Source organism: Equus caballus, chromosome 10 (genome assembly GCF_041296265.1).
Source record: "Equus caballus isolate H_3958 breed thoroughbred chromosome 10, TB-T2T, whole genome shotgun sequence".
Taxonomy (NCBI): Eukaryota; Metazoa; Chordata; class Mammalia; order Perissodactyla; family Equidae; genus Equus; species Equus caballus.
Window position 1 is genome coordinate 7,845,095 of NC_091693.1, and position 24,590 is coordinate 7,869,684.

Sequence of the window (24,590 nt, forward strand, 5' to 3'; positions counted from 1 at the left end):
AAGGTTGTAAATCAAGCCACAAACTGAGAGAAAGCATGTACAGCACATATAACTGACAAAAGATGACAATCCACAATATTTAAGAAATGCCTACAAAACATTAAAGATAATGAAAAACTGAAAATATAAAACAATAGAAAAATTAGCAAATGGCATGAAATGGTACTTCAGAGAAGAGAAAGCATGAGAGGGGGTTCAACCTCATTTAGTACCAAAACATGTAAATTTAAAATCAGAATAATATATCAATTCATAGCCACCAAATGGGTAAATATTTAGAAGTCTGACAATACCAATTGATGAGGATATGAAGAAACAGCATTTATAAATGTGTATAAACACCAGAAAACAACTGGGTGGTGTCTAGCAAGGCTGAAGATGCCCATACCCCATGACCCAACAATTCTGAGTTATATACCTAGAGAAATTCTTACACATGACACCAAGAGACAAATTCTAGAATGTTCACAGGAACAAGGTTTGTAATATAAAAGGAAAAAAAGATATATTTGTATAACGGATGGCTATGTAGTAGGATAAATTCATAATACGAATGAATATCCTGAATACACACACTGAGAGATAAGTAATGAAGTTGCAGAAGATTGCAAACAGTGTGATTTTACTCATATCAAATTTAAAAATGAAAAATACAAAATTCTGAATAGTTACCTCTGAGGAGTAGAGAAGGGGACTGGATCAGGATGATTCATGGCACACATGGGTTTTCAACAATAATTAACAGCCTACTTCCTAATTATGGTGTTCAGTCATTTGTCATACCTTACACATCTTCTGTAATTCAATATTTAATAACAGCAGTTTTAAAAAGACAGTTACAATATAGTGACAAAACCACAACAGACAGAGCGGAGGGGATCACACAGAGTCACCAAGCATAACCAGGAGACTGAAGCAGGCTTTGTAGAACCCTGAGAAAGGGTGGTGTGGGACAAATGCCTCTCTTGTGTTTCTTGTGCAAGAGGCAAGAGATAGCAGTGTACATTCTGGGAACTGCAAGAGTACAGCGAGAGAGGCAGCAGAGAGAGAGGAGGCTGGAAAGAAGGGTCAGATCATGAGATGTTTAGACTGGTTCTCACAGGTGAGGGGTTTTAAGCAGGACAAGTTAGCTCCAGTTACAAGTAGAAGAATCTTGCTATGGAAAATAAACAAACAGTGACTTACTAAGGTTAAGGGGTACGTGAAAATTTCATGTAATATGTAGAAGATTAACTGGGGCCTGGAAAAGGAACAAGATTCCAACAGACAAAAACAGACCTAACAACATTCCAAGTAGAGTGAACAGGATAAGCTGGAGATGGAGAGGAAGACTAATTGCATCCTTTGTGTCTGAGGAGCAGACAGTTAGCTGGCGTAATTGGTGAGGGATTCTGAGAAAGCAGTAGACAGAAGTAATGTTGGAAAAGTCCAAAGAAGCCAGGACAGAAAGGTCATCCTTGCTAGGACTAAACACACCCTTGCTCACCACTTTACTCCAATAGTAGGATTGGTACTCTAGTAAATATAGAATGTGCTTCTTAGTAAATATACAATGAATGTGAAAATGTGGAGCTTTACCCTGAAAGTAACAGGGATTCACTGAATAAAGGAAGCGACATGACTGGACTATTTTACTGGTGAGGAGTAAAAGTAGAGCCAGGGAGCCCAATTAGGAGGTCAAGGCACTATCCACTCCCACAAAGGTCTGATCCGGCACACAGACAGTGGAGTGAGGTCATAGGGCATGAGATCAAGGAGTAGGAAAGGGACAGAAACAATGGGATTTCAGACCTCACTGGATGTTGGGAAGATCAGGAGGTAGGAGTCGGGAGACCTCCACGATGCCAGTTTAAGTACACATTCAAGTGAATTTCCATTACCGGCATATTCCCCAAAACTTGTAGATACATTACACAGAGGAAGTATGAGGAAGCCCATGGTCACAGAGCTAATAAATAACAGAAGTGGGTAAGACTTTACTCTTTTAAACAGTGCATAGCCTCTCACTAATACAGAGAAAGGACACATCACTCTGAGGAGAAGAGGAAACAGAGGGAAAAATGAATGGTCAAGAGTTGAAGGGCAAGGGGCTGGCCCGGTGGCCGAGTGGTTAAGTTCGCGCGCTCCGCTGCAGGCGGCCCAGTGTTTCGTTGGTTCGAATCCTGGGCGCAGACATGGCACTGCTCATCAGACCACGCTGAGGCAGCGTCCCACATGCCACAACTAGAAGAACCCACAACGAAGAATACACAACTATGTACCGGGGGGCTTTGGGGAGAAAAAAGAAAAAAGAAAATCTTTAAAAAAAAAAAAAAAAAAAAAAGAGTTGAAGGGCAAGGGGAGCTGGAGTTACTTCCTCATCAATGTGCTGAGAATGGAAGGGGAGGGTGTGGTCCTCTTCTGAGAATCTTAGGAAGGTTCTGGCCAGAATGGGAATGGGAAGACAAATTCAGTAAGATCTCACAGAATTCAAAAGGAAAAGAAGAAACATTAATCCAGAATAGAAAGAATATTTCTTAACCTTTAGAGAGAAAAGAATACTTGAGAACTGACCGGCCAGAACTAATGAAGGAAGAGCCACAGTCAGACACATCCAGGAAAAAAACCCTGATTATACTACAAATACTATGCCATTCTTCAAAATCGATTACTCCAAAGTCACAGAGAAAAGCCTAAACACCGCAAATCAGGAATCTTACAGCCCACATTCTCTGGTCATATCTCACACCAGTTTCTTTAAAGATTAAATGTTTGGACAAAAGTACTTGAGGAAAATATAAGAGATTTTTCTATTTTTGTAGTAAGGAAGACATTCTGGCATGACATAAAGGGGAGAAAACTTTGTTGTGCATGTGAGGAAGATTGGCCCTGAGCTAACATTTGTGCCCATCTTCCTCCACTTTGTAGGTGAGATGCCTCCACAGCATGGCTGATGAGTGGAGTCGGTCTGCACCTGGAACCTGAACCCACCAACCTCAGGCTGCTGAAGCGGAGCACATGGAACTTGAACCACTCGGCTACAGGGCTGGCCCCAAAAAAACATTTTTTGAAAACTCTGAATCTAACAGCACACATAAAATAGATCAAGTGTGAAAAAATATTTCTAAGTAAAGACATTGAAACAGTAATCAAAAACCTCCCAAAAATAAAAGTCCAGGGCCAGATGGCTTCTCTGGAGAATTCTACCAAACATTCAAAGAATATTTAATACCTATCTTCTCAAAATCTTCTAACAAGTTGAAGAAGATGGCACACTTCCTAACACATGTTATGAGGCCAACATCACCCTGATCCCAAAGCCCGACAAGGACAACATGAAGAAGGAAAATTACAGGCCAATATCACTAATGAACATAGATGCAGAAATCCTCAACAAAATATTGGCAAACCGAATACAGAAATACATTAAACAGATCATACACCAAGATCAAGTGGGATTTAGACCAGGAACACAGGGATGGTTCAACACTCGCAAATCAATCAATGTGATTCACCAAATTGACAAAATGAAGAATAAAAACCACATGATCCTCTCAATAGATGCAGAGAAAGCATTTGACAAGATCCAACAGCCATTTATGATAAAAACTCTTAACAAAATGGGGATAGGAGGAAATTACCTCAGCATAATAAAGGCCATATATGACAAACCAACAGCCAACATCATACTCAACAGGGAAAAACTGAAAGCCATCCCTCTGAGAACAGGAACAAGACAAGGGTGCCCACTCTTACCACTCTTATTTAACATAGTACTGGAGGTTTGGGCCAGAGCAATTAGGCAAAAAAAAGAAATAAAAGGAATCCAAACTGACAAGGAAGAAGTAAAACTCTTGCTGTTTGCAGACAACATGATTTTATATACAGAAAACCCTAAACAATCCATCGGAAAAGTATGAGAAATAATCAGTACTATAGTAAAGTTGCAGGGTACAAAATCAACTTACAAAAATCAGTTGTATTTTTATACTCTAATAACAAACTCACAGAAAGAAAACTCAAGAATACAATCCCATTTACAATCACAACAAAAAGAATAAAATATCTAGGAATAAATTTAACCGAGGTGAAAAACCTGTACAATGAAAACTATAAGACATTATTGAAAGAAATTGATGACGACATGAAGAAATGGAAAGATATTCCATGAACATGGATTGGAAGAATAAATATAGTTAAAATGCCTATACTACGGTAAGCAATCTACAGATTCAGTCCAAACCCCATCAGAACCCCAATGACATTCTTCACAGAAATAAAACAGAGAATCCTAAAATTCATATGAGGCAACAAAAGACCCTGAATAGCTAAAGCAATCCTGAGAAAAAAAGAACAAAGCTAGAGGCATCACAATCCCTGACTTCAATATGTACTACAAAGCTATAGTAATCAAAATAGTATGGTACTGGCACAAAAACAGACACACAGTCAGTGATATTCCACAAGTGAAAGCCCAGAAATAAAACCCACACATCTATAGAAGCTAATCTTTGACAAGGGAGCCAAGAACATGTAATAGAGAAAGAAAAGTCTCTTCAATAAATGGTGTTGGGAAAACTAGACAGCCACACACAAAAGAATGAAAGCAGACCATTATTTTTCGCCATATATAAAAATTAACTCAAAATGGATCAAAGACTTGAAGTTAAGACCTGAAAACATAAAACTCCTAGAAGAAAATACAGGCAGTACACTCTTTGACATTGGTCTTATAAAGATCTTTTTGAATACAATGTCTACTTGGACGAAGGAAACAAAAGAAAAAATAAGTGGGACTTCATCAGACTAAAGAGCTTCTGCAAGGCAAAGGAAACCAGGACCAAATGAAAGGACAACCCACCAACTCGGAGAAAATATTTGCAAATCATATACCTGACAAGGGGTTAACTTCTAAAATATATAAAGAACTCACATAACTCAACAACAAAAAAACAAACAACCCGATCAAAAAATGGGCAGAGGATATGAAAAGACATTTTTCTAAAGAAGATATACAGATGGCCAATAAGCACATGAAAAGAGGTTCAACATCACTAATCATCAGGGAAATGCAAATCAAAACTATGCTAAGATATCATCCAACACCTGTTAGAATGGCTATATTTACCAGAGGATGTAGGGAAAAGGGAACCCTCATCCACTGCTGGTGGGAATGCAAACTGGTGCAACCACTATGGAAAACAGTCTGGAGATTTCTCAAAAAATTAAAAATAGAAATACCATATGACCCAGCTATCCCACTACTGGGTAGTTATCCAAAGAAGTTGAAATCAACAATTCAAAGAGACTTATACACCCCTGTGTTCATTGCAGCATTATTCACAATAGCCAAGACATGGAAGCAAGAAGATGTGGTGTATATATACAATGGAATACCACTCAGCCATAAAAAAGACAAAATCATCCCATTTGCAACAACATGGACAGACCTTGAGGGTATTACATTAAGCAACATAAGCCAGAAAGAGAAAGACACAGTATGATTTCACTCATATGTGGAAGATAAACTAACACATGGACAAAGAAAACAGATTAGTGGTTACCAGAGGGTAAGGGGGTTTGGGGGTGGGCAAACAGGGTAAAGGGGCACGTTTATATGGTGATAACAATAATAATGTACAACTGAAATTTCACAATGTTATAAACTACTATGACTTCAATAAAAAAAATTTCTGGGGCCAGCCCCGTGGCTGAGTGGTTAAGTTCAGGAGCTCTGCTCCCTCGGCCCAGGGTTTTGCTGGTTCAGATCCTGGGCGCGGACATGGCACCGCTCATCAGGCCACACTGAGGTGGCGCCCCACATGCCACAACTACAAGGACCCACAAATAAAATGTACAACTGTGTACTTGGGAGACTTGAGGAGAAAAAGTAGAAAAAAAAAAAACCCAGAAGATTGGCAACAGTTGTTAACTCAGGTGCCAATATTTAAAAAAAAAAAATTTCAGGCCAGCCTGGTGGTGCATTGGTTAAGTTCACACGTGCTACTTCAGCTGCCCAGGGTTCACTGGTTCGAATCCCAGGTGCAGACACAGCACCGCTTGGCAAAAGCCATGCTGTGGTAGGCATCCCATGTATAAAGCAGAGGAAGATGGGCATGGATGTTAGCTCAGGGCCAGTCTTCCTCAGCAAAAAGAGAATTGGCAATAGTTAGCTCAGGGCTAATCTTCCTCAAAAAAAAAAAAAAATCTAAAACAACTTACAAAACGACAAACAGAAAATATGCTTAATGTATAAACTTGTTTTAAATAAACAAAAAATAATAATAATAACATTCTTTGATAAGTGGGCAAAGGAAATCAATAGGCAATTTAGAAATTCCAGTCGTACCATTTATTTATTTATTTTTTATTTTTCCTTCTTCTCCCCAAAGACCCCCAGTATATAGTTGTATATTTTAGTTGTGGCATGTAGGATGCCGCCTGAGCATGGCTTGATGGCAGTGCCAGGTCTGTGCCCAGGATCCAAACTAGTGAAACCCCAGGCCACTGAAGCTGAACGTGTGAACTTAACCACCTGGCCACAGGCCGGGCCCCCCGCCCCCCTTCTTTTTACAGTTGTACCATTGATTAACTGTGTAATTTAGGGGCAAGAAACTTAACTGAATGTATTTCCTCATTTGTCAACTAAGAAAAATACCATATTTCATCAATTCTGAGATGCCACTGATTGTAAAGCCACCATTTGTTTATACACTAGGAAAGGAAAATGCCATCAATGAAACTGTGTCTTGCCAGGAATTGTAAAACCCATCCGATTTCAGAGAAGTTAAAATGTGGGGGGAAAAGTGCATCACAGAATTAATGAAGTATAGTTCTACCTGCCTCATAGGGTTGTTATGTGGATTTAACAAGATAATATGTGTGAAGAACTTCAAACTACAAGCGGCTCAGAGTAAACACTCAGTAAGTTAGTTGTTTCTATCAGTAACGTGATCCCACTCTGAAAACAAATTACATCCTCACACATACGTGCAGACAAAATAATTTGAAAATATTAATAGCGACTATCTCTAGATGGTGGGACCATGGGTGACAAACGTTCTTAATAATTTTCTCATGTTTTGAAATTTTTCCAAGAATCCTATATTGCTTTAATCATTAGAAAGTGAGCAATTAGGTTATTTCTACCTCGGGGGAAAAATATCTAGAGATGAAGGGGGCAGGCAGGCATTTCAGGCTGTTAGAAATTTGGAAGCAAATAGGCTACTGCATGTGACCTTGGAGTGGACAACAAAGAAATTAGTGAGATTGAACTGAGTAAACTTATTCTGTTCTTCAACTTCCCTGCCAAATCACTGAGGCACAATCCATCGAGAGTATTTTGGGAATGAACAAAATCCAGGATAATGGTAATTCTACATCAGATCAGACAATGTATGCAAAGCAGACAGCCCTGGTTTAGGTTCCTGGCAGGAAAACTGTTCCATATATGTGGTTTCCTTCTCTCTCCTCCTTTCTCCAACTCACTATTGTAAATCTTTTGGACAGAATCCTAAAATGGGATAGTGCCGTGGAAACCAAGAACAAGAAGAAAGTGCCAAATACAACTTACCTCCCCCATGACTTCTGATGCACGGCGGCTCTTCTCCTCTTCTGGATTCTTAAGAGAAGGAAAAAGGTGGAAAAGGGTTAAGAAACTATGAGACAACAGTCCCTTCCTGCCCGGAGGCGGCCAAGTCCGAATAAATCCCTGTCCCATCCCAGGCACTGAGAGGTAGCCCAAAGCGCAAGAAGCCTGCAACCCCACCGCCCTCTCCCATCATCACAAAGAGCAGATGAACTTCACCCCAGGACTGTGGCCTCCTTTCTCCGTAAGAGCCTGACTTTGGATTCTTCCAGCCCCAGTGCCTTACACTGAGCCCATATCTGTGGCTCCAAGACACAGCCTAAATGAATCCATTTGTCAGAGTCCCACACTCCTGTCCTCTTGGCTGGGGGCACCTCTATGGGCCACACAGTGAAAGAACAGAGAAGTGGAAGTAGGAGGGGCACCCAGTCCCAAGCTTAGAAACCCAATGGACACCAGAAATAGCCTCGGGAAGAAGGTCATCCACTGCGCTGGAGAGCGCACGGCGGCGGCTGTGTCAGTTTCGGCTGCGCAGAGAGCGCCATGGGAGCTACAAAGGCTCGAACGCAGCCGGGGTCTGAGGTGAACCCCCAGAGCCCATCCACCGGCGGACCAACTCCCCTGCCCCGCCCCCAGCATCGACCAAGAACGTACAAAGAGGGCCCCTTTCCAGTTCTAGCCCCAAAGGCGGAGTTGGCGACGCGGCCACGGGTCGCCGAGTCCGGGACGTCGGGTGCACAATCCACGCCCGGAGGGTATCGCACGGACTTTCTTCCCAGGCAGGAGTCCACGAAGCTGCCGTACACTTGAGCGCCGACCGCCAGCCCGCTCCCGCGCCAGCCTGCAACCACGCCCCCCCAGGCAGACGCGCGGCCGACGCCCCCTTTCTTCCCGCCATCCGCTCGTCTCCAAGCGCGGGCGCGCAGCCTGGCCACGCCGGACAGCCATCCGTATTTAAGACTCCAGACAGGCCCCAGCCCCGCCCTGGGGGTCCTCACCGCCCACCTCTTGGGGTCCTCGCTCTCCAGTGTGATCGAATCTGCCCCAAATCAGTGAGCTAGGCCGCCCGGAACACCCCGACCCTTAGCGTCCGAACTCCCGCCAACTTACCACTGGCCAGCCAACTTTAAACGGAAGTGCATGCGCCGTGGAGCCCTTGGGAAAATATTGTCCAGAGGAGGAAACTCCAGCCAGTGCCCGGCCGGCACAAGTCTTTTCCGCCCAGGGTCGCGGTGTGTTCCAAACCTTCAGTGAAGCCCACACCTGGCCGCCCAGCCGCGCCCGAGCATCCTCTGCGGACCTGGGCGAACCCACAGGTCCAGGAGCAATAGGTGGCCGCCAGGGGTAAGAAAAGGTTGTGGACCGTGGAGGCTTCTGGGAAAGATAGCGCACAGCCAGGGAAAGGGAGGAGGGGTCGGCCACGAGGACGTCCGAGTCCCCGAGGTTAACCCGTCTGCAACAGCCTCGCCCCAAACTGGGAGATGCCCAGAGGCCTCTAGCAACTGTAGTTAGAGGCCGGGAGGCCGACCGTCCAAAGTTCTCTCCACACGGAGCCGCGCTCTGAGCGTGGGATCAGGAGAGGACCACTCCCCGCCATGCCACGAACTAGGAGTCCTCCCGCACCTGGGCGGTTCAGCCCTTGGCGCCCCACAATCCTGGTCGAGCTGGGTGCCCAGGTTTCCCCTGAGAATTCACTCTCCAGTCGCGGGCTCCACTGGGAAGCGCGGTCCTCAGTCTGGAACACCGTAAGACTACAGCCAGATGTCCCGGCTGTTCAGCATAATTCGGGCGGGATCACAGGGGCGCCCAGTAGGGGCTGGGGGATCACAGGGGCGCCCAGTAGGGGCTGGGCCCACCCTGGAGGCGTCTGGGAAATGTAGTCCTAGCTTAGCAGGGTGGGGATGTGGCGGAGAGACTGAAGTGGGGCAGTCTTGAGCTCAGGGTGGGAGACTCTGAGAAGGGCCAGCGGGAGGTTGAAGGAGGGCAGCCCTGAGTCCGGAGTGGAAGTAATGGAGTACCAATACTAACCTCTATATATCATGTAATCTGTTTTCAAACTTTGTATAAGTACATAAACAGAGATGGAAAGGCACTTAAGATCTCTGGAAAGTTACACTAATATTTGTTAACAGTAGTTAATTTCTAGGACATGTAATTATGAATATTTTCTTTTTACCTTAGAGTATTCCCTTATATTTTGGACATAATCATGTTCTTCTTATGAAACATTACGTATTAAATTTGTTAAGTATAAAATGAATAAGTATAGACTCTGAAATTAATGAACTAGAAAATAGAAAAGTGGGCCAGATTTTAAAAATTCACAGTTTGGTTCTAAAGGATAAGTGAAACACAATATTGATAAACAATAACAAAACAAAAAAGAAATTAAAACAAAAACATTAGAAATGAGAGAGGTTAAACCATAGACACAGATTTGGAAAGAATTCTGAGGCTGTTATGTGCAACTCTATAACCATGGTAAAAATAATTGTAGATTTTCTAGTAAAATTTAAATTATTAATTTCTACTAAGAACTGGAAAACCTGAATAGAATAATAACCAAATAAAATTTAAATATATCTTAAAATATGTACCATTAAAAAGTTACCAGATGGTTATAGCTGGGTTTTAGCTAACTTTTGAACTTATAATGATTATTCGATTTATTTGGATCCAAGGAAAAGATGGAATGCTGTCTAATTTTGTGTACCTAGTATAAAACCTGATACAGATGGGCCAAAAGAAAAGTATTAATCAGTTGCATTTGTGTTAAAAGATAAACTGAGGCACGTTAAAATGTTCAAGAGTTTATTTGAGCATATATTGATTTGAATTAGGCAGTATCAAACCGAAAGTGGTTAGGAGCGCTCCACCAACAGGAGCTATTGGAAAGGTTTTTGTAAAGAAGACCACTAAGCCAAGCAAGGAAATTATTTGATTGGATATCACTTAAGCAGTTCCCCTATTTGGGAAAACTAAGTTGGCTTTTGTGATTGGTTGGTCTTAAGTTTGATTTTGTTGGATTCAGGTGCATCTACTCTGGGTTAGATTTTGGTTTGCTTATGTAGGCTACCAAGGCATCAGAGCCAACTCAGTCAAATGGCCTCCTTGTTTAATTACTTTAACATTTGTGATTATAGATGCAAAAATTCCAAATAAAAGGACTGATTTCAACAATGTAGTATGAAATTTGCACAATGAATTATGTCAAAAGATTTCCTAATGTTGGAAAAACATTAAGAAATCCAGTGACAAGATGCATTGCGTGAACTGGTGCAGCCACTATGGAAAACAGTATGGAGATTCCTCAAAAAATTAAGAATAGAACTACCATATGATCCAGCTATTCCACTGCTGGGTATTTAGCCAAAGAACATGAAAAACTAAATGTGTAAAGGTACATGCACCCCTATGTTCATTGCAGCATTATTCACAATAGCCAAGACTTGGAAGCAACCTAGGTGTCCAAGGGACGAATGGATAAAGAAGATGTGGTATATATACACAATGGAATACTTCTCAGCCATAAAAAAGGATGAAATCTGGCCATTTGTGACAACATGGATGGAACTTGAAGGTATTATGCCAAGTGAAATAAGTCAGAGGGAGAAAGTCAAATATATGATCTCACTCATAAATAGAAGGTAAAAACCACAGCAAACATGGTGCCGGCCCAGTGGCGCAGCAGTTAAGTTCGCACATTCCGCTTCAGTGGCCACGGGGTCTACCTGCCAAGATCCCGGGTGCAGACATGGCACCGCTCATCAAGCCATGCTGTGGCAGGCATCCCACATATAAAGTAGAGGAAGATGGGCACAGATGTTAGCTCAGGGCCAGTCTTCCTCAGCAAAAAGAGGAGGATTGGCAGCAGATGTTAGCTCAGGGCTGATCTTCCTCAAACAACAGCAACAAACAAACACACAGAGACAGAGATTGGATTGGTGGTTACCAGAGGGGAAGGGGGAGGGAGGAGGGTGAAAGGGGTGATTAGGCACATGTGCGTGGTGATGGATTGAAATTAGTCTTTGGGTGGTGAACATGACGTAATCTACACAAGAATCAAAAATAATGATGTACACCCAAAATTTATATAATGTTATAAACCAATGTTACCACAATAAAAAATAAATAAAAATGAGAATTTGGGATTGCTTTTCAGACCTAGAAATAAACATAACCCTAGATGAAAAAAAATATGTTGCATGAACAAAATAAAAGAGATAAAAGAAATACATATATCAAATGATGCCAATAAGATAATGTGGTAGAGTAATGTTCCTTCTCCCTCAAGATGTCCAATTTCTAAGCCCCAGAACCTGCGTATGACTATTTTATCTTATATGGCAAAAGAGACTTTTCCAGATATGCTTAAATTAAGGATCTGTTGAGATGAGACGATTATCCTGGATTATCTGACAGGGTGCAATGTAATCACAAGGGTCCTTGTAAGAGGAAGGCAGGAAGGTCAGAGTCAGAGAGATGTGAAGACAGAAGGAGAGGTTGGAATGATGTGCTCTGAAGGTGGAGTAAGGGGCCATGAGCCAAGGGATACAGGCAGCTTCCGGAAGCTGGAAAAGGCAAGGAAACAGATTCTCCCCAAGAGCCTACAGAAGGAATGCAGCTCTGCCAACACCTTGATTTTAACCCATAAGATCCACTTCAGACTTCTGACTCCAATGTCTGGATGAGGAAATCTTTCCTCAGAGCAGGGGGAGGATGGAATGCCCTGCCATTCATCAGAAATCCATGTCCTTGATTAAGTTAGTCATTCTGCCTTACTCCCTGAGATACTACCCCCCTAACCCCCATCCCCGGCCCCAACCAGAATATTCTGCTTTCCTTCTCCTGAAGCTTCTCTTACAGAAACAAATTGAGGAACTGGTTCCCTAGTTCTCCTGTTCTGGTGGGGTCTTTGGGTACATCCGCAAGCGGCTCAGTGCTCTCCCACATTTATTTCTCCCATATGATAGAGTGGAGTCACCTAATAGGCACATTTTCTTCAATTGTTTATTTCGAAAATTTTTGAATCTCTAAAAGCGTTGAAAGAATAGTACAAAGAACCCTTATGCATGCCTATCTCCTGGATTCACCAACTAACAACTTGCCACTTTTGATAATCTCTCTCTACCATTTGAAAATAAATTCAAGTATCATGATACTTCACTAGTCAATATGTCATCACGTATCTCCTAAAAACAAGGACATTTTCTTCTACACAGAGTCTTACACATACATCACCACACACAAAAGTGTCTCACTCATATCAGTAAACACAGTAATACATCCCACATACTTCTAACCACACATCACGATCAGACCCAAGGAAATTAATAATTCCACAACTCACTCATATTCAAATTTCCTCCAAATGTCCCAAAAATGTCTTATATAGGTTTTTCTTTAAGCAGGACACAAAGTTCATGCATTGCATTTGATGCTATGTCTCTTTAGGCTCTTAATCTGGAACAGTCCCTCCACCTTTTTGTTTTCTCTAGACATTGATTTTTTTAAGAATCTAAGTTAGTTGTTCAACAGAATGTCTTATAGTCTGGATTTGTCTGTTTATTTTCTCATGGTAAAATCCAGGTTAAACAAGTTAGCAAGGGTACTACATAGACAAGGTTGTGTCCTCTTGTATCACACGAGGAGAAACATGAGGTCAGGTCATTTCACTATTGGTGATGCTAAACTTGATCACTTAGTTAAAGTGGTAATGGCCAGATATTTCCATTGTAAAGTGATATTTTTTCCTTTCTAATTGGTAAGTAACCTGAGGGCTGATAACTTAGGACTGAGTCTCCGATTTGCCAATAATCATATGCACATTTAATATAAGGTGTGTGTTACTTTTGCACATAAATTAATATATATGTGTTACTCTTTTGTATAAATATGAATCATGAAATTATATTTAGTATATGGGCCTTTTATTATATATGCATGTTAATGATGTACGGTTAACACATATATATATATACACACATTATTCTTCAGTGTTGGATAATCAATCCATGTTTTATGCTTTGTGAACCACTTACGATATTTTATAGGATGATTTGGAATACAACCAATTTTTTATTTTGTTCCTGACTTTTGAATTTAACTTCCATAAAAATATGACATTACTATAAACAGGTATTCATTTTCAAGTTGCTGAGCTTCTCCGTCATGCCCAATGTTCTTATAGGAGGACTGATGGGCAGAAACACGTATCTTGGAGAAAAAGATGAGAGTGTTTATTGTGGAGCTTATAATCTGTCAAGGAGGCAGAAGGCAAACTGTCCTACCTTATGAGACTTTTAGGAGTTGGGTATCCTGGAGAAATTAATGACGGTGGGCTTTTGCCAAAAATGGATGAGAAGCTTTTTGTATCAGCACCCAATTCCTATAGTCAGTTTGTACTAGTTTGGGTTCAGTCAGGAAACAGAAACTGCACCAGAATTTAAACAGAAGTTTAATATAAAGAATTATTAAGCAATGATGAGAGTAACTATAAAGACATCAAAGAACCCTTAGGGTACTTTTGCCATAAGCAAGTATCTTTGCCATAGACATCTTTGCCACAAGCATTTTTGCTGTGAACATTTTCACTGTATAACTAATTGGTCGTAAGGCAATTTTGCCATAAAAGATAAAATAACTGGGTAACAGTTTGGTTTGACAATTTGGTTTCAACTGCTTGACAGTGTGGTTTCATTTCTCCATTGACACAATACTCTCATTTTTATATTAAATAAATCTTAGCTTTGCATTTCCCATAGAACTCTGGAACATCTATCCACAGACATGAGCCAAGAACAAAGAACAGTGTAGAAGGCTTTTCACAATGCAATACAAAGCTCAGTTACAAATATGCATCCTAGTATTTGGAAACTGATATCTCTCTTAATGAAGGAAGAAGTTTTAGCAAAAAAGAAAAAGTGTGATGGATGCCAAATGAGGAAATGAATCAACAAGCAAAAAAATATATATATTGTGAATGAAAGACTTTGCAGACAAGTGCTTAGGTACAACCCACAAAATAAAATCAGTTATTTGCTCATTATTGCCATGAATCTACACATATTTTAAATGTATTCAAATATTTTGTATTTTGCAATGTCTTTTTAATTTTATTATTCATTTTTCATGTTTTATTATATCCTTTTTAATATCCCTCTTTTATTATTCATTATTTCATCTTTGATAACAAAATTGCCTTATGGCCAATTAGTTATGCAGTGAAAATGTCTGCAGTGAAAACACATGCAGGAAAGATGTCTATGGCAAAGATGCTTACGGTGAAAATACCAGACACGGGCTGAGGGAGAGTACCTAAAGAAGGACAAAGTTGGAAGGAGGGTCCCTCCCAGAGGCTGGGTTTCAGACCTCAGTAGAGATGTAGTTACATCCCACTGGATGGCAGAGAAGTTTGCTGGGTTGCCAAGTACTCAGTGTGGGAGTGGCACCGCAGGCACGAGGGTGAGATGCAGGGTATCCACATCAGAAGGGCTGCAGGAAATAGCCTTCCATGGCACATGCAAGCCAAAGCTGATGGGCAGGTATACAGAGAGAGTTGCGATTCCACTATGTGTGTGAGTGTCTCATCAGGAGGGCCTCAGCAAGGTGGTCACTGAGCCCAGGCCAGATTGGCAAGATCTCCGAGAGACTGCATGCTCTGGAGCACAGCTGGTGCTGAGCATCATTGAATGTTTTCACATACACACACCCCATGGACCACAAAGCAAGAGCAAGAAAAAGCAAAATGCAGCAGCCAGAACCAGGAAGAGAAGCCCCTTCCTCCTCCAGCGCCCTCTACTGACAACGTTTCACATCATACTCACTGTAAAGAGGAAAGGCTTGAAGAATCCAGTCCATTTTCACAGAGCAGGTATTGAAGAGTAAATTTGGAGCTGAGAGGCAATAAATTGATAACCGCACATTGTCAACTGCTTTGGCTACTCAGTTTCTGCATACTTTTCTACACACTTTTGAGCTCCCGTACAGCAACAAAACAACTCTGCATTTCTACCTAGCAAGGTACCAGCTATCCAAATGTGAAAATGCACAGTCCCAACAGTTGGCTATATTAGTTATTAATTAATTTATTTATGGCTACATTAATTACTTCTCAAATTCGGTTACAATCCTACAGAATATTCTGTTGCCTAAAGAGTAAATTGTAAAGTTAACCTCCAACAACTTGCATATAAAATAAAAATGAGGAAAGAGAAGAAAAAGGATGTTAGAATAAACAAATAAATACATATAACCAGCAAAGAGAAAATATGCAAAGCTACTACAGTCCTCATGTCTGTAATTGGATATGAGGCCATAGTTGATGTTTGTGATTTGCATCTTCAACGACCCTTTCTGTATTTCCATTGCCTTCAGTGACAGCCTCAGATGCTCTAGGTTCTCTACCTGGTAGAGTAACCCAAACACTCATTCCTGAAGATTCTGAGTCCTCGATCATGTTTTTCTTTTTATTGCTGTCATTTTCCCATTAACCTTTACTATTGGGCAGAGAAGTACTAAGAGGAATGCCAGAGAATCTCCTGGGTTTCAGACATAGCCCTCCTACCTCAATTGTATAGCAGTAACCTGATCCTCCTTGGTAATTAGGATCAATCAGTCCATCCAGTAGCTTAACTTTTTTTTCCTCTTAGGTCAGTGTTACAAGGAGCCCAAAATGTTCAAGAAAGAAGTCTCATCTTCCAATTCAGTACGACCATTGCCACCGGTATGTCCCCCAGTGGAAACATTGCCCCCTTGGGGACTAATATGTCCATAGCAGCAAAGCTCAAATTCTGTGAGTCTGCTATTAGGTGTTATAGTGAGAGAAGCCACTCCCACTTCACCCCTTCATTCCTGGAGCATGTATTAGGGTGTGGGAGAGGCCATAATGGTCTCTGATTCAAATATATTCTGCATCCTGTAAGACAGAATTCCAGCCTTTCAGGGTGATATCTCCAACCGGCACTGTAACTGAATTTTCAGTGAGTCATTCCACCTTTCAGTGGGGCCAGCTGATTCCAGGTAGCAAAACATGGGGTAAGAAAGTTAATTCCATGGGCGTGCATGCATTGCCGTACTTCCTTTGCTGTGAAATGAGTTTTTTGTTCAGACAAAAGGCTGTGTGGGATGCCAAGATGGTGGATAAAGCATTCTGTGAGTCCGTGGTTGGTGATGCTGGCAGAAACATCACAGGCAGGGAAAGAAAACCTAAGATAATATGTGTCTGTACTTGTGAGGATGAATCTCTGTCCCATCCATGATGGAAAAGGTCCAATGTAATCGACCTTCTGCCACATGGCCGGCTGGTCCTCACAGGGAATGGTGCCATATCGGGGACTCAAGGTTGGTCTCTGCTGTTGGCAAAAATTAAGGGCAAGTACTGTGCTAGCTGATTGTATCCCTTTATGAAGAAAGCAAATACTTTCAAACACCCCTCACCCACGAATATTTCTGCTTATATCTGATGGCCAGATTCATGACACGTGGTCTTCTTTAGTTACAAGGTAGGCTGGGAAATAAAATATTGAATTCCTCCAACATATATAATGGAAATCAGCAAAGAAAAAGTGGGCTGAGGCTGTCTGTTGTGTCTGTCAAACATCAGTGTCTAACACAAGTACCCACAACCAGAGAATTGGTTTCTTGTAGGAAAGATACAAACTTGATTCCCAGAGTGAAGATTCCAGGTAAAGAGACAATGTTTCTGAGCTTAAGACATGGGCAGAAATCACATTTAGAACTAAAGATACCTGCAAATCAGATTCTTTGGAGGGAAGTAAAAGGACAAGGCCTCAGGAACAAAAATCACTCCTGCGAGGAACCCCTGGCAAAACCTGTGAGGAAGGGCCAAAGTAAGACTTCCTGGAGGGGCAGAGGCTGGCAATACTTTAAATGGAGCATTTCTTACCAGGGAAAAAGAAAGAGGGTAGATGCTGGGGCCTGTGGACAAAGGTGAGGGTGACGGGTGGGGGTTGGATAGCACAGGAGAGAGTTCCTACTCCACAACTTAAATAGCTCATTTGTCACTGAAACTTTGAAAAATGTTATACATGACGTTCATTCAGACTGTGTGTATAGACATAGTATGGAGAATTATTTCCCTTATATTTTGTTTGGTTATGATTATGGATAAAAAGTTAATAGTAATAGTGTAATAGTAATTCTGTATATCATTCACCCCTATGCACTTGTTAACGAACAATGTGAACAGTTTTTTATATTATTTTTTTCTCTGTTATGCTTCTTCTGGTTATATTTATGAAAATCTAATTTTATGTCTGTTGAAACTAAAAATAAAATGGGGCTTGTGTCTTGTATGTCTTTTTCTTATTTTTCAAGCAATTTGTGTTTATATATTTTCCAAAAAGTCTTGGTTCAAAACAGATTGCAAATTTTTATAAAGGAAAGAAAAAAAATTGTCTTTCACCACAGTTTGAGAAGCACTACTTTAAAAAAAAAAAAGATTTTATTTTTTTCCTTTTTCTCCCCAAAGCCCCCAGGTACATAGTTGTGTATTCTTAGTTGTGGGTCCTTCTAGTTGTGGTATGTGGGACACTGCTTCAACATGGCTCGATGAGTGCCATGTCCACACCCAGGATTTGAACCGATGACGAAACCCTGGGCCACCTGCAGCAGAGCACACAAACTTAACCACTCAGCCACGGGGCTGGCCCTGAGAAGCACTACTTTACAAAACAAATGATGGGATGGGATGTTTACTTGGTCTTCCTTGAAGAAATAGCTAAATGGTTTTCTGTATTCTAATTGATATGACCGAAGACTCCCAAGAAAATAGGAGCACATTTACCTCCTTAATGAAAATTTCAAGCCCAGCAGTAATCTCCCTCCCATAGTACTTGAATGCCCCCACTCAACTAAGGACTGGACCAGTGTCCTAACTAAGAGAGTGCAAAAGAAAAATTCTTTTATTCAGAGGTGCCCCACTTCCACCTTGAACACTAGGGGCATCAGCCATCCCGGGGGACATGTCTTATTGCCTTCTGCTGTAAACCTGTTGTGTTCACCTTCACTTCATCATTTTGATTTAAAGATCAGACCAGTTCAGTTGCCTCATATTTCAGATAATACTTATAATTTATTCCCTAGCCTCAGTATTTGTCCCTTTAAGCAACTCCTAGACATAGCAGAAATCATACTTGCATGTTAGACACGAGGAGACCTTAGAAAGCTATTGTCCAACATGCAACAAGAAAGAAAAACTTCACCAAGGTTGAGGCTAATACAGCAAATTTGTATGTGACTTGGGCCTCCCTAATACATGCAGAGGTATCACCAGTAGTAAGAAACGACTTTGGAATGGGGCTCCAGTCATAGTAGAGCTGTCCGCCAAGCTCATTTAACAGAGGCTGTTGGGAGTATTACGTAAAATGGTGCTCAGGTTGTTCTCCATTGTTAAATTTAGCTAGAGGATACATAGCAGCTGGTTATCCAAAACAGCCTCTAATTATGCCTCAGAAACAGCTGCTGAAGCAGTGGCTTAGCTTTTACACTGGCACTCTGCCAAAAGCCTGGTACAGCTGACGCTCATCTGTATTTATTGGTGTACAAGACTATCAGTATAAATTGCCACTGTGGCTAATTTTCCATGGCTTGCCAAGCTAAGAAAAATGAAACTACTGAGGCTGAATTAATAGCATCAAAAATTAAGAACTTTCATAAACATATACCCTCTATAGGACCCAGCCAATCCACTCCAAGGTATTTGTCCAAGAGAAATGAAAACATAGCTCCATACGAAGACTTGTACACAAATATTCATGGGAGCTTTGTGTGTAAGAGCCCCAAACTGGAAACAATCCAACTATCCACCAGCAGGTGATTGGATAGACAAATTGTGGTACCCTTAGTCAGCAATAAAAAGAAACAAACTAATACTATACACAACAACATGGATGAATCTCACAATATCTGAGCAAATGAAGGCAGATACCAAAGACTTATATGAAGTTCTAAAACAAGCAAAACTAATCTATGGAGATGGAAGTCAGCAGAGTGATTATCTCAGAAGTGGGTGGTGGTTACTGTCTGGGAAGGAGGCAAGGGAACATTCTGAGGGAATGGAGAAATCGATTTCTTGATCAGGGTGGAGGATACACAATTATATACAAATGATGCATACTTAAGATTTTTATATTTTACTGTATGTAAATTTTACCTCAGTTTTTAAAAAGAGAAACAGTAAAAAAACCTTTTGTCATTAATGAAGTGGGTGGGGAAGTTTTAGTGACATGAGTCAGGGATAGAGTAAAGGAAAGAAGTAATGGTGGGCAAACAGCCTGATACATAGGGACTAACCAAGGCCCTAATAATATTTCAGACCTATGTACAGGCTTTAAAATATGAGAACTACAATATGAACATTACCATTTATAATCAATCTAAAATTCCATTTGGCAGGTTTATACTAATACAATTTTATATAGATATGTAAAAATACTTTTAACGTAGGCTGTATGTTTTTTTACTGCATTTATTTGATTTTAAGTGCTCTGAAGACTTCATAAGTCCTTAAAGTTGATTTCAATCTTAAAATAGCACTGACCCTTCCTTCACTTGCTGTCTCCCCTCTCTGTTCTGTCTCCCTCATTTGCACAATTCTGAGTTGGAAATAATGTACCCCAAGAGTCTGGGCCTCTGCCTTCCACATTTCAACTTGGTTCAGCACACCCAGTCCCCACTCAACTCCTCGTGAAAGGACTTGTCACCAGGCCCAGTGAAGATCAATAGGACGTGGGATTTTCTTACTAGAGATCTTGAACCCATTCTCCCTGGTCTACAGGCCTCAAAACCATCAAATTTTCCCAGAAACAAAACTAACCAAAATCTATGTTGCCTTTGGGCAAAGTTTGAGGACATTTACACTAAATCCAAAGAGAAAGCCCAATGTAATGTGATTAAATAAAGCATGTATCCATCCTTCTTACTTTAGCAAAACCCTACACACCCTACCTAGTAATGCTTGGGACACGGTCCATACAGAAATGGAGACTTCCAACTAACCCTTTGAAAATCATAGGACAGCTAACTGTACACTTTCATTAGAATTTCATCTGAAAACTTTGACGTTTTAAATTATTATTTTTATTCTTTTTGTTTTGTTTTGAGGAAGCTTAGCCCTGAGTTAACATCTGCCACCAATCCTCCTCTTTTTGCTGAGGAAGGCTGGCCCTGAGCTAACATCCGTCCCCATCTTCCTCTACTTTATACTTGGGATGCCTACCACAGCATGGCTTTTTGCCAAGCGGTGCCATGTCTGCACTCGGGATCCGAACTGCCGAACCCCAGGCCGCCGAGAAGCGGAACATGCAAACTTAACTGCTGCGCCACCAGGCCAGCCCCTCTCCTTACAGTTTTATCAGTGATTTTTATTGTGATAAAATTCACATACATAAAACTTACCATTTGAACGATTTAAAAGTGTACAATTCAGTGGCATTTAGTACCTTCAGAGCGGTGTGCAATCATCGCCACCACCTAGTTCCAGAAATTTTTCATCACCCCAAATGGAAACCCCATGTCCATTAGGCAGTCACTCCCCATTCCCTCATCCCCAGTGTCCCTGGCAGCCACAAATCTGCCTTCTGTCTCTAAGGATTTGTCTATTCTGGAAAATTCATATAAATGGAATAATCATACAATAGGTGGCCTTTTGTTTCTGGCTTCTTTCACTTAGCATAATGTTTTTGAGGCTCATCCATGTTGTAACAAGTATCAGTCTTCATGCCTTTCATGGCCAAATAACAGTCTATCTTATGGATATAGCATATTTTATTTATCCATTCATGTGTCGGTGGACATTTTCATTGTTTCCATTTTTGGCTATTATCAATATAGTTCAGTTTTTGCCTCATGTATTTTGACACTCTGCTCATAGGTGCATACACTTTAAGGATTCTTGTGACTTCTTGGGGAATTGACTCCTTTATCATTATGTAATGTCTTCTTTTCCCTTTGTAATTTTCCTTGTTCTGAAATAAGTTTTGTCTGTAATTAATATAGCTACTCCTATTTTATTTTGATTAAGCCTGGTATATATTTTTCCACCCCTTTACTTTTAACTTATTTGCGGCTTTATATTTAAAAATGGATTTCTTGTAGACAACACAAAGTTGAGTCTTTTTTAAAAACCCACTCTGACAGCCTTTCTCTTAATCAGTGTATTTAGATGATTTACATTTAAAGTGATTATTGATAGAGTTGGATTAATATTACTGTTAATGTACTGTCAATATTACTATTAATGTAATGGTTTTCTATTCACTGTATTTGTTCTTTGTTTTCTTTTTTCTCTTCTCCTTTTCTGCTTTCTCTGGTTTTGAGTATTTTCTATTATTCCATTTTCTCTTTTCTCATAGCATATAAATTATAGTTTTAAAAAAATTTTTAGTGGTTGCCCTAGAGTTTGAATCGTACATTTGCAACTAATCTAAGTCCACTTTCAAATAAGAGTATACTGCTTACAGGTAGTGCAGAGTATTCCCAATTCTTCTCTCCCATCCCTTATAACACTGCTGCCATTGATTTCACTTATCCATACGCTGTAATAATTCAACACATTACTATTATTACTTTTAAAAGATATCTATTAGGTCAACAAACAGTAGGAAAAATGAAAGATTTTATTTTACCTTCATTTATTCCTGCTCTGACAATCTTCCTTCCTTTCGCTTCTGACCTATACCATTTTCCTTCTCTCAAAAGAACTTCTCTTAACATTTCTCGCAAGACAGACCTCCTGGCAACAAATTCTTTCCATTTTTGTTTCTCTGAGAAAGGTTTTATTTCTCCTTCATTTTGAGGGGTGATTTCACTGGATGTAGAATTCTAGTCTTTTCCCCCAACACTTTAAATATTTCACTCCACTGTCTTCTTGCTTACATGGTTTCTGAAGAAAGAAAGAATTACATTGATATCCTTGTTCCTCTATAGTAATGTGTCCCACCCTCCCACCCCTGCCTTCTTTCAAGATTCTCTCTGTCTTAGGTTATCTCCAGTGTCAGTATGATATGCGTAGGTGTAGATCTTTTGGTATTTCACCTGCTTGGTGTTCCCTGAGGCTCCTGGCTCTGTGGTTTGGTGTTATTAATTTTGGAAAACTCTCAGCCATTATTACTTCAAATATTTCTTCTGCTCCTTTATCTCTTTCTTCTCCTTCTGGTATTCCAATTACATGTATATTACACCTTTTGTAATTATCTCACAGTTCTAGGATATTCTGTTCTGTTTTTTTTTTCTCCTGTTTTTCTTTACATTTCAGTTTGGCAAGTTCCTATTGACATATCTCCAAGCTTACTGACTCTTTGACCACTTTCAGTCTACGGATGAGCCTATCAAAGGTGTAGCCAATCAAAGGTGTTCTTTATTTGTTTTTGATTCCTAGCATTTTCTTTTGATGTTTTGTTAGCATTTCCATCTCTTTGCTTATATTACCCATCTGTCTTGCATATTGTCTACATTTTCCATTTAAGTCCTTCAACATATTAATCAAATTATTTTGAATTTCCTATCCAATAATTCCAAAATCTGTGTAATATCTGAGCCTGGTTCTAATGCTTGCCTTGTCTCTTCAACCTGTTTTTTCTTGCTTTTTAGTGTAACTTGTAATTCTTGAAAGCTGGATATGATGCATCGGGTAATAAAAACTGAAGTTAACAGGCCTTAGTGTGAGATTTTATGTTGATCTGGCCAGTAGATGGACTATGCTTAATGTTTGCTACAGCTATAGGGGCCAGAGGCTTCAGTTTCCTCTAGACAACTTGTTTTTCCCCCCTGTTGTCTTTGGGATTCCCTAAGACCTCCTTCTTAGAGTCTGTGTCTTGTAGCTCTTGTAGTTGCAACCCACTATTATTATACAGGAACCCTACTGACGTCATGATAAGGTGTAGGGGAGGGGAAGCATTCTATAATCTTATAGCCAAATCTCATCTTTGAGTGGGTCTGAGTCCCTGGGATGTGACCTTCAGTATTTCTCAGGCTTTTTTCTCTTCTTCCCTTTGGTGAGACAGGAAGCCTAGAGGGGGCTGGCACTGGCTAATTGCCCTTCCCTCAAGGAGAAAAGGCTCTGGTAATACCATTTGCCGAGGAGAATGGCCTTTGTTATAGAGAACATTCTGATTGTATTTCAAAATGTTACTTTGCCTCTTCCCCTGCCCAAAAAATGGGGGGGAGGGTTGTCTAAAATCTTCACCCTGAGAATCTGGTGGGGTTCCTAGAGGTAAAACCCATGAAAGAAGGGAGTGTGTAAGGCTGGGCCCCCAGAGTTTTTCATACTCAAACTAATCCATACTTACCCTTCAGCAATTCATCAAAATTATCATTTAAGTGATCCTAACAGTTTATGGCTCCAGTGGCTTTTGCTCCAAGTAAACTGATCTTGGTTGTTATCACCCACATTTTTCCATCTCTCCACAATTCAGGGTGGCGGCTTTCCCTGTGACCTCAATTCTCTGATAGGTTTAAGAAAAGTCATTCATTTTCAGTTTGTTCAGTTTTTTCTCTTGTTGTAAGGACAGAAGCGATGGCTTCTAAGCTCCTGAAATGTCAGAGCTGAAAACAGAAGCCCTAGATTTTTAAACAGGTATTCAAAGTTTAAGTTCTAAATGTCATTATAATATTTCCTCAAAAGCAATGGTTCAATATTCATTTACTTGCTTCATCACCAGTGCTGGATGTCATAACTCTTGGTAATTTCCCAGCTAGCTCTGCAGCTACGTCTGTCCACGTTAGTAAGTGCTAGCCAGGAGCACGTGACAGAAGGTACTGTGTGCAACCTCAGATTCCTGTTCTTAAAGTAAACTGATGTGCCTCTTTGCCCCCTCCTCCACTTGGCTCCTTGGGATGTGAATGTGATGGTGTGCCATCTTGGGCTGGGTGAATAAGGTCACCATCCTCAGGGTGATGGAAAACAAGAAAGAAGATCTACACCAGTCCTGTACTACCTAACTGCAGACTACTAAATGTGAGGATAGAAAAATCAGTTACCTTATTTTTTTTAAAGGTATAC

General features: G+C 40.6%; 2 protein-coding genes and 1 long non-coding RNA gene across 3 annotated transcripts in view; 1 reads left to right on the forward strand and 2 right to left on the reverse strand.

Annotated features, from left to right (window-relative positions):
* Nucleotides 1-8,693, reverse strand: part of LOC102150658 (zinc finger protein 568) — a gene marked incomplete at its 5' end in the record, with an annotated part of 33,180 nt that extends 24,487 nt beyond the window's left edge. Inside the window, 2 exons of the mRNA XM_070224290.1 lie at nucleotides 7,553-7,600; nucleotides 8,678-8,693. Coding sequence (XP_070080391.1) covers nucleotides 7,553-7,600; nucleotides 8,678-8,693 — 64 coding nt within the window. The remainder of the gene's footprint in view (nucleotides 1-7,552; nucleotides 7,601-8,677) is intronic.
* Nucleotides 1-24,590, reverse strand: part of LOC100052108 (abasic site processing protein HMCES) — a 96,812-nt gene that overhangs the window by 23,740 nt on the left and 48,482 nt on the right. Inside the window, exon 8 of the transcript XR_011422323.1 lies at nucleotides 7,553-7,600. The gene's annotated coding sequence lies outside the window, so the exon portion shown is untranslated. The remainder of the gene's footprint in view (nucleotides 1-7,552; nucleotides 7,601-24,590) is intronic.
* Nucleotides 8,778-17,883, forward strand: LOC138915905 (uncharacterized). Its single transcript, XR_011422349.1, has 2 exons — nucleotides 8,778-8,911; nucleotides 16,219-17,883. It is a non-coding gene; the product is annotated as an uncharacterized lncRNA (long non-coding RNA).